The sequence below is a fragment of the Ictidomys tridecemlineatus genome, chromosome 4 (genome assembly GCF_052094955.1).
Source record: "Ictidomys tridecemlineatus isolate mIctTri1 chromosome 4, mIctTri1.hap1, whole genome shotgun sequence".
In the NCBI taxonomy this organism is placed as follows: domain Eukaryota; kingdom Metazoa; phylum Chordata; class Mammalia; order Rodentia; family Sciuridae; genus Ictidomys; species Ictidomys tridecemlineatus.
Window position 1 is genome coordinate 162,811,487 of NC_135480.1, and position 11,232 is coordinate 162,822,718.

The 11,232-nt window shown below is 35.0% G+C and overlaps 1 protein-coding gene across 1 annotated transcript; it reads right to left on the reverse strand.

The window, feature by feature from the left end:
• Positions 1–10,050: 10,050 nt before the first annotated feature.
• Ifne (interferon epsilon) lies at positions 10,051–10,766 on the reverse strand. The gene has a single exon (XM_005335926.3). It carries the CDS (start codon positions 10,764–10,766, stop codon positions 10,212–10,214), a length of 555 nt encoding a protein of 184 aa, XP_005335983.1. The 3' UTR covers positions 10,051–10,211.
• Between the last annotated feature and the right edge of the window lie 466 nt (positions 10,767–11,232).

Below are 11,232 nucleotides of genomic sequence, written 5' to 3' on the forward strand. Positions count from 1 at the left end.
TACACAACTTAATGAGACCCTGTCTCAAAATAAAAAATAAAAAGGGCTGAGGATGGCTCAGTGTTAAACACACTGAATTCAATCCCTGGTACCAAAAATCAAAATATAAGTAAAAAAAATAATATTCACAATGAATTGAAGGAAATTTCTTCCTGATCATGAAATTATGACTTAAAGAATATTTTAACTTCTGAGTATTAAACTATACCTACTTAACAAGATAAAGGAGATGAGTTATTTGTAATTATAACATACAACTCCAGTTTCCTTACTCAAATGCCTAAACCTATTGGCTGGATTTTGCCTGCAGTAAATCCCCAAATGGTAAGTCCCTGCTTTTATGCTAGCAGGTTGGGGAACATGGACCATTGAAGAGGTGGACATGCTTTTATAGGTGAGCACTGGGAAGGGAGAATGTGTGCATAGAAAACACCAGAGCTCAAGTTATAGACCTGGGGAGATTTCATCCACAGCACATCAATTATATTCTAATATTGTCTGTTATCTAAACTTAGTTCTTTGGTGATCTCTATAAAAGAAACCTGTAAATATGTGCAGGATAGTTCCAGTTAGGAGGCACCATCAAATAGCATGTGTTTATAGCTACATCCATCCTAAGTGGATAGAAGTTCAGTATAGAGCATTGAGTTAGAGAGAAAGGGCTGGAGAGTAGGGAAGGTAGTCAATGACTGCTCAGTGGTCAACAAACGACCTTGGGTGAAATAAGTGTGAGGACAGGGAGAATTTGAGTTAGCCGGTCCAGAAGCCATGATGAATCATTTGTCCCTGGGTGCTTGAATGTTCAGATAGACTTGTGTGTGTTTGATGGCAGGGTATTGAGCAAGGGGAAAGCTATGGGGCTGCAGCAGCAGAAATCCCATGCCAACTCAGGAATATATAAAAAGCACTAAGAATATTAAGTATTTGTCAACTTGATTTTTGTCAGAATGTGTTGTATTCTGTCTGCCTTTGGAAAATATTGTTCTTAAGGCTTGCAAACAAGGCTCCCTTCTTAGAAAATTACAGGAAAACTACTAATGAAATCAAACTATTGGTTGTGAAAGCTTAAAACTGGGTGGAAATGTTTCAGTTTTGAAAGCTTTTGACACAATGGGCTTGACAAAAAACATGAAATCTCACATGGGATCAAATTTTTCTGCTCTGATTATTTGACAATGTATACACATCAAGATTTTTGTGGTGTTTTATTCATTTTTTTTGGCTTGCTTTATTTTTAAGAGAAAATTTTATAATGATTCTAGCTATGTTCCTGGCCTTGAATGAATCTAAACAGGGGATTCCAATTTGAACCAGTAGAAGGCAGAATAACCTAACTCATGAGTTTGCTCAGTGTGCCAATGGTAAGGAAACAAAATAACTTTAGGTATTCTTGTGTCTTAGTACATCTGACTACTTAACACAAGGCCAGGTTATATTCATCCCAATAAGCACAGTTAAAACTTTTGTTTTTAACTAGCTCTCAGCCATTTAAATGCCCTATCCAGAAAAGACAGACCAAAAGAGAAACCGAAGTTATTAAAATCAGAATGAAAATTTTTCCAAAATTGTCCCTAAAAACAATTACATCAGATGGTCTAATGAGATCAGATTAAATAGTTAATAGCAACCTAAAACTGGTATCAGATCATTTCTAGTATCACCATTTTTTAAGCTGAAATTTTAAACTTTGCTTGACATCATTTACTTTTTCTGGATTCCCATAAATATTTTTGCTGTTTAAATGAGAAGATACTTTCCCTGCATGTTGTGAAGCAGGAATAAGATGGACCCACAATACCAATGAAAACATCTGTGTTCACTGCATGGCAGTCACAAAATAGGGAGTCATATACATGGTCACTGTCATCTCTTTATTCTTTTCCAGTGGTGTATTTTTCAATATTTGTTCCAATAACAGACTGTTGCTTTGAGATCGTTTTTTTTTTTCAACATGTTAGTATTGCTCTTTGAACTTTGTTATTTTCTTCAAAATTGGTTTGGCTACTGTAGAACTTTTGTATTGCCATGTAAATTTTGAAATGTTTTTGTCAGTTTCCAAAGAAAAATTTATTTCAATTTTATCAAGATTTTTAACAATTTGAAAAATTCCAATCCATTAACATTGTATATCCTGTCTTTAATCTGTAAGAAGCTTATTCTCTGTCCTGAGAATGTTAGTCAGATAACTGTGATTGGCCAGGACATAAGGAAATTGGCTGGTATCTGTCCTTCATTTTCTAAAGCCTTATTTCTGTGGACAGCATTCTATCCACAGGTGGAGACAGAACCGGAAGCAAACAGGAGAATAAGGAGATTCTCATAATAAGGAGAAATACTCATATTTAGTTTTTTTTACCACTGGCAGGCTCTCTGGTCACACTCCACTCACCTCCCTACCCCATCACATTTGAGACCAATAAGAAAACTGAGTTAACACTCAATTTCTGTCCATTTACACTGGTAAGAATATCCCAAATAACCTTTTGAAGGGATTCCTCCTGCCATTCTACTTCCATTTCAAACCATGCATACTGCTTTCCCTTCAATTCTCCCTTATCCCTCCCTTGATAGTTTCAGTGTGAGCAGTAAGCTTTCTTTCAAAACTCTGGTGGGTATGTGCCATCATTGGTCTACACAGCCGAAGCGATTTTGGTTGATCATCTTTCCTGGGTGATTATAAAAGATTCCTCTATGGGTCAGGTCCCTGAGAGAAGTCTGCAGATTACAATAGGGATTAGTTGTGTCATGGTTCCTTTATATGTTCTCCAGAGCAGTGATTTCCACCTTGGCTTCACTTTCCCTGGGAAGTTTTTAAAACACTGATTCCCAGAACCCTATGTAATTACTTTAGAATTTTAAAAAATCTTTACTAATTCATATTAATTATACAGAATAGTGGGTTTCTTTGTGGAATATTCATACATGCAAATAATAAAATTTGATCAATTGTACCCCCAGTACTTCCTTTTACTTACTGCTCCTCCCTCCCACTTCTACCCTGCTTCTATCATAATGATCTCCCTTCTGTTTTCATGAGATACCTTTTCTCCGTGTTTCTCTCTAGCTTCCATGTAGGAAGGAAAACATACGGCACTAGTCTTTTTGAGTCTCTTATTTCACTTAACATAATGGTCTCCAGTTCATCCATTTTCCTACTAATGGCATAATTTCATTCTCCTTTGTATCTGAATAAAACTCCATTTACTTTACCCATTTATTTGTTGACACACACCTAAGCTGATTCCATAATTCAGCTATTGTGATTTGTGCTGCTATAAATATGAAATATATCTCTAAAATACTGTCTATTTAACTCTAAAATATTCTGCCTTTAATTGTTGTAAATAGATTCCAAGGAGTGGTATAATAGAAACATATAATTTAATTTTTTGAGGAATTTCCATACTGATTTTTATAGTGACTTACTAATTTATATTCCTACCAACAGTGTGAAAGTATTCTCTTTTCCCCGCATCCTTGCTTGAATTTATTGTTATTTGTCGTCTTGATGATTGCCATTCCACTGGAGTGAGGTGGAATTTCAGTGTAGTTTTGATTTGCATTTCCCAGATGGCTAGAGATGTTGAGTATTTTTCCCATAATTGTTGGCTTTTGATATTATATTCTGAGCTGTAGAAGTTCTGTTGAAGACCTCACTGTTTATGCCTATATGTTGGAATGTTTTCTCTTCTAGAAATTGCAAAGTTTATGGTCTAATTTCTAGGTGTTCGATTCATTTTGAGCTGATTTTTGTGAAAGGTAAAGGATAGGGATCTAGTTTCAGTCTTTTATACATAGATATCCAGTTTTCCCAGAACCATTTGTTGAAGAGAATATCTTTTCTCCAACAGAAGTATTTGGCACCTTTTTCAAAGACCAGACGAGTGGAGATTTGTAGGTTGTTTCTGTGTCTTCTCTGCTGCACCATTGGTCTATTTGTCTATTTTTATACCAGTACCAAGCTGTTTTTGTTTCCATGACTCAGTAGTGTAATTTGAAGTTGGGTTTTTTGATGCCTCCAGTTTTACTCTTTTTGCTCAGAATTGCTTTGGATATTCTGGGTCTTTTGTTCTTCCGCATGAATTTTTGGATTATTTTTTTCTAGTTCCTTAAAAGAATATCATTGGTATTTTGATGTGGATTGCTCTGAATCTATAAATCACTCTTGGTGACATGGCCATTTTAGCAATATTATTTCACTAATCTGTGAAAATGAGAGATGCTTCCATCTTCTTGTGTCTTCTTTATTCCCCCCCCCCCCAATGTTCTGTAATTATATGTGTAGAAGTCTTTCACCTCTCTGGTTAGATATTTTCCTAGGTAATTTTTAAAGTTATCACGAATGGAAATTTTTTCTGATTCTTTCTCAGCAGATTTATTATTGGTGTGTAGAAAGGCTATTGATATTTGTATGTTGGTTTTGTATCCTGCTCCTTTGGTGAATTTGTTTATCATCAGCTCTAGAAGTCTTCTGATGGAATTCTTAGGATCTCCTAAGTATAAGATCATCTCATCTGCAAACAGAGACTCTTTGACTGCTTTCCTTCTTGTTTGTATACATTTTATATCCTTCTCTGGCCTAACTGGTCCAGCTAAAGTTTTAAGTACTATATTGACTAACAATGGTGAAAGTGGACGTCCTTGTATGGCTTCTGATTTTGAGGATATGTTTTCAGTTTTTCCCCACTCAGTATGATGTTGGTGTTGGGTTTGTCACATATACTCTTTATGTTGTTGAGATACATTCCTTTTATCCCTAGTTATTTTTTTTCACAAATAGGTGTTGAATTTTGTTGAAGTCTCTTTCTGGCTCTATTGAGATGTTCATGTAATTTTTGTCCTTGATTCTATTTATGTGATGCATTATATTTATTAATTTGTTTATGTAGAACCATTCTTGTGTCCCTGGAATGAAACCAATTTGATTATGTTATATAATCTTTTTAATGTGTTTTTAAATTTGATTTTCTAATGTTTTATTAAGGATTTTTGCATCTATGTTCGTCAAGGATATTGATCTATAGTTTTCTTTCCTTAAATGTCCTCATCTGGTTCTCAGAATACTTCCCAATGATCCTCTGGATTTCAGTGGTGCCTGGTGTAGTATCTCCTTTTTTGTCTCTAATTTTATTGATTTGTGTTGATTTCATTCTTCTTTTCCTTAATTTTGTTAGTTTGGCTAAGGGTTTATCAATCTTGTTTATCTTTTCAAAGAACAAACTCTTTTTCATTGATCCTTTGTGTCATTCTTTTATTCTCTAATTCATTAATTTTAGCCCTGATTTTTATTATTTCTTCTACTGGTTTTGAGAATGGTTCATTCTTTTTTTGGTTTTTTTCTAGTGCTTTTAGATGCATCATTATGTTGTTTATTTGAGATCTTTTTGATTTTTTTAATGTAGGCACTCATAGCTATAAACTTTCCTCTTAGAGTCACTTTGGCTATGCCCAGCGATTTTTATGTGTTATGTTTATATTCTTGTTTTATTCTAAGAATTTTTAAATTCTCCTCTGATTTCTTTAATGATCCAGTAATTATTTGAAAGTATATTGTTAAATTTCCGTGTGTTTGTATACTTAGTGTGTTTTATTTTGCTGCTGATTTCTAATTTTATTCCATTATTATCTGGTAAGATGCAAGAAACTATTTCACTTTTTTGTATTTTCTAAAGCTTGCTTCATAGCATAAAATATGGCCTATTTTGGAGAAAGTTCTCTGAACAGCTGAAAAAAGTGGACTTTGCTGTTGTTGGATAAAATATTCTGTAGACGTCTATTTAGTTCATATGACTTAAAGTGTGTTTTAGCTCTGTAGTTTCTTTGTTGATTTTATGATGGAATGACCTATCAGTGAGACAAGTATATTGAAATCATCCAATATTATTTTCTGGAGGACTCTCTGAGCCTTTCTGTTGAGTCCAGTTTGGTTTATTTAATTAGTTTTCCTAATATTTTGGACAAAATTATTTTAGAATTAAAAGATATTCTCCAATGAAGTCTCTTGAATAAGTGGTAAATTGAAAAATATATCAGAAAAGAACATGCCAAAACATTTACACATGATTATTGACCCAGCAAGTGAAATTTAGAAAATTCTACAACTTAATTTTTAAGCCTAGTATAAAACAGATTTCAGGAATAAAGAAGGTTGAAATAAGATGGAACAAAGTAATGAACACTTCAGATAGAAAACTATGAGTGTATAGCTACCAATAAAATGCCAGAAAAGATTCTTAAGTATTCTTTTTCCAAGGAATTTCAGAATAGTTCCAAAAAAATCTAATATTGTAATTCAATTGATTAACACACTTGTGTTCAAAATAAAGAGTGATATGAAGTTCCTATATAAAAAGGCTTAATGAGATAAAAATATTAATTGCACTCAGATCAGATGTAAATCAAAGGTAAAGAATGACTACATGAGAGCCTGCAAATGTAGAACAGCTACTAAAAAACTTGGGAAAGTTTTTTAAAGACAGAAAAAGAAAGGAGATCAGTTTGAACAAACTAACTTTTAATTGCTGTTTAGATCATTAAGTAGAGTTGTCAAGTAGTCAACTGAGTATATAATTTTTAATTTAAGAAAGAATTTGAGGTTAATAATATGCACTTAGCTGACATCAGCATAGAAGAGACCCAAGCTAGGAGTGGGTATTCTACCTTCTGCTCCACCCAGGGCATAGGTCAGCATCACAGTATCCTCTTGCTTTCCCAGACCCATTCTTCCTCACTACCCAGAATGTTCCCTTCTTTCTAAAGTAAAACCTTCATTTACTTGTTTACATTCAAATTTTCCAGTTCTATTTTCCTTTCAATGCACATACATCATCCTCATCTTGGCACGTAAGAAGTGCCTAGAAACAACAACAACAAAACAAACTTAGTATATTCCTTAGAGAAAACTCCTGTGTTAAGAAAGAAGCCTATGAATACACATGTAATAAGAATTTTGGTTTCTGTTGCCCATTAGTAACTCCTTGTCTCTTTTGTCATATAAGAGTTATATAATGTAATGAATGAAAATAAGAAAGGGTGAATGAATGAATGAAAATTTATAAAAATTCGTGTGTAGTCATGTCTTATTCAATTATGTGCATGTTATACTTTGTAGGTTAATTTTCTTCAAAGGTCAATGTGTTGAGGGCTTGGTTGCCAAGGTAGTGCTACTGGGAGGTGGTTGTACCTTTGAGAGGTAAAGCTTTGTGGGTGATTCTTAGGTCATTGGGAGCCTGCCTATGAAGGAAATTGGGGACAGTGGTCTTTTTTCTTCTCATTCTCTGTTTTGCTTCCTGGAGATGAGGAAAGCAATTTTGTTCCTCCACATGTCCCCACATGACATGTTGCCTCACCACAAACCTAAAGCAACAAGCCCAATCAATTATGGATTGAAATCTCCAAAACTGTGAGCCAAAATAAACCTTCTCTCTTTATAAATTGATTACTTCAATTATTTGTTATAGTGATAGAGAGCTTACTAACACAGCACATTACATTTTGGGGTGAATAATATCATCATGATGAATAGTTTCATTTAGGAAAACCATATCCCCATTAAACAATGACAAAGCCTGTACAAAATGATCATTTGCTTTAGAAAGTAGCTTATGTGCCTACTGAGCTTGTAACTAAGAGTAGAGATTGTAAACCAGTATTAGTAGTAGATGTTAAATATAGTTGACTGCATTTGATAAACAATCTAGAAAGAGTTCATCAAACTCTTGTGTGTTCATCAAATCCATTCACTTTCCTTTTGGATAAAACAGCTAAACTCCACAACCCTTGAAATTAGTTGGGGTCATGTGAATAAACTTATGTCAAGATAGTATGGATAGAAGTCAGATGTGTCTTTTGTGTGTGTGTGTGGCTTGATGCATATAAATTCCTATGTGTGACCCTCCTTCCTCAATTTTCCATTGGTAGTGTTCTTGAACATTACGTGTTAAAGAAAATGGAGATATCCCAGCACTTTGACTTTTTGGTGCCCACCCATCTCACCCGATGGAATCGGACATAACAATTGCCTGTGGAAGCTGGCATAATACACGTTGTCTACATGACCTGGTATCTCAGGCAATGCCCTGAATATCCAGGAGCAAGACCCACTTTGGATTCACCTAGGATTTCCATGGTCCTCCTCCAAAATTTCACCAAGAGGAGAACTATTCTGAGTCTCTTTATCTTTTCTCTTTCTCTCTCCCAGCTACTTTCTCTCTCTGATCTGAATGATATCCAGATCCAAAAAAGGTTTTATTCCAGTCTTTTATGATAGTAACTATGCCTATTCCCTCTTGTCCCCTTTCCTATGTGCTTTTAATTTCTCTTCAGTTCTTGAGGAAGAAATGTCTAGAGGAGGGGAAATGTCTTTTATTTAATTCAAGAATGCAGACCTTGTTGTGAACTTCAATAGAAAAAGCCAGGAGAAACTTGTTATCATTAGAGATACAATTGTTTTGCAGCAATATTGCACAATTTTGTTCAGGTTTGTGGTTTCAAGAACATGGTGTAGGCTTTTGCGTCAGGCCAATTTGGGAGTGTAATCTCTGCTCTGGCATTTGCTGGCTCTGGGACTTGCTGTGTTACTTTGAGCATGTTCTATTTTATCTTTAAAATCTTGTTTTCACCTGAAGAAAAAAAAAAGAGAATGACAACAAGAAAGTACTTTGTAAGGTTAATTATAGAATTGAATAATGTGTTAAATATAGGATTTGGTTCTGAAAACTTCCTGGTTTAAAGAAGGAAAACAACAACAAATTCTCCAGCCCATGAGAAACAAAGTGGCTTGTATTTGTGGTCAAGGGTGGTATCTCTCCTCCCTCCACGTCACTCTCTCTGTGTGAACTTGGGAGTAAGCAGGTCCGCTCCTGCTCACCTCTCAGTGAGAAGTCAGCAAGGAACTGTCTCTGACTGTCAGCCTCTGCTTCCTGGCCTCCTTTAACTGCCATAGGTAACTGTCTCATTTCTAGTATTTTAGTCAATTCCTACCCTTCTCTTTCAAATTAAATCTAGAATCATCAGGCAATAGTTAATCTACTTAATTGCACTAATTAAACTGAACTGGAATATGTTTTGTACCTCAGCAAGTTTTTACTTTCAATAACTACTTTTGTCTTGAATCATGCAACAAATCTGAACAGAATGTTACATAAAGTGGTGAAACTAGTTCTGAAGTTTGGGACTATGGTTATGTTGCCTACACGGGGCCAATGTGGGAAAGTCACCAAGTCTCAAGGAAGTTCAGTGATCTGGCCCCACATTTGATCCATGATGATTTCTGAGGGCTCCTAGTTAGAAGAGCTATAATTTCTTCATCAGCAGCATCTCCAGGGAGCTGGAACTCTCTCCCTTGACATGGCTCCAACTCTCCACTTCTCTCCAGCCTTCTGCCTCCCAGCTATCCCAACCAAGGGCAGGCTGGCCCATCCTGTTTCTTCTGACCTTTCACCAACAAAACTCCTTCATGCATATTTCCGATAACTGTGACTTGTTAGATACATTCTAAAGTATTATTTTAACTTGTAATAGTCACATAATTCAAAAATAAAATATAAAAATGAAGTGTAAATCTTTCCTTTACTGTCTTCTTCTCTCAGTTTGCCCTCCTTTTTCACAAATACAGATAATCATTGAAATTTATTTCTTTATTTTTACACAGTAAATTAAATTTATTTTACATTTTACCCAACATTTTATATGCACTATTCTGTATCTTGCCTTTCTTTTTCTTTTCTTTACTCTTTTTAGACTAGAAAGAGGCTCCTCATTCTTTTCTCTAGCTGAGTGATATCCCTTTATGTGAATACAGCTTAACTATCTCTATTTAGAATAATTCAGGTGGCTTCCTATATTTAGATATTATAAATAATGCTGCAGTGAATATTAAATCTAAGTCATTTTACAAACATGCAAGTTTTGGATATTCATTCTATCTACCCACCAACTTCTATGACAACATATCAATTTGAGGAACCAATTAGAATTATTAATGAATTTATTGTGACTCACAGTTTAATAAAATAAAGTGGCATGGCAAAATAAAAACAATCACAGTCAATTATACATAAAATTAAAACTCAATTTGTTATATATATACACACACAAAGCCAAAACAAGGCTATCATTTTATGGCAAAAATAATGATCTACATATGCCCTCTTGCTCTTCCACCAACCTTATCCACTTAAAGTCTATGGTTGGCTCTTGCTCCACACCGGTCAAGGGTCTATTTCTTGTCTGATGAGTCTGAATACAAAGACCAGACACCGGTTGATTTCTGCATGAACAATGGTCCAGGCACAACTGCTGTGTCGCTGGCTTTCCAGGTAATTATGGATCCTTCGAAAGTATGCTTTAACCTGCAATCTAAGGTTCTTACTCCCTTGGGCATGACTTTTCTGTTCTGCTTCCAATCCCAAGAGTGTTTCCAGGTATTCTAGTTGTTGATGAAGATCAGTGAGGAATATTGGAATGTGGTTTTCCTCCCTACTGCCCAGAGAAATATTTTTCTTGAAGAGGTTGAAGATCTGCTGAAGCATCTCATGGAGAATGGCCAGTACATGCCCTTTTGGGTACTGGTGAAAATTCACAGAATTCTGAGGAAGCCGGAAATTCTTCCTGTATGGCAGACACTGCTGGATCGATGAGGTTTGCAAATTATTCAGTAGTTGTAAATTCTCTTCCTTTATTCTTTGTTGGAGGAGAACTAGTTTCAGTTCTACAAAGAAGACCAGTAGCACTAACACAAGGCCAGGGAACTGCTTGTGAATCATGGTGAAGGTCAAATATGCTACTTATCTCTTAAGCAGACCTAGTTAAACTCCAGTACTAGGGAATGTTTGTTTTTCATGCTTCTTACTTATTCTGGAGTTTTTTTTTTTTTTTTTGTCGTTGTTGTTGTTGGGTTTGATTCTAATTGTTGTCATTTCTCCAAGTTTACACGTCAAGTTTTCTGGTTCCCTTTTTGTGCTGTTCATGGATCACTTCCTCCACTTTCCCCATTGTGTTGGTTGTTTGAGGAAGTAACCAAAAGAACTTGTCTCACTGTGTGCTTTTATTGAGACAATTACAGACTAGTCATCCAAGATGATCTTCTGTTACCCACATTATTTATTATATACAAAGTTTCACTTAACACAATGTGCTTTCTAAATATTTAGTCAACCCTATTAAAGTTTTTTTTTAATTGAGAGTAAAACTTTTTTTGAAAACTGTAGTCTTTCATGAGGAAATATTTAT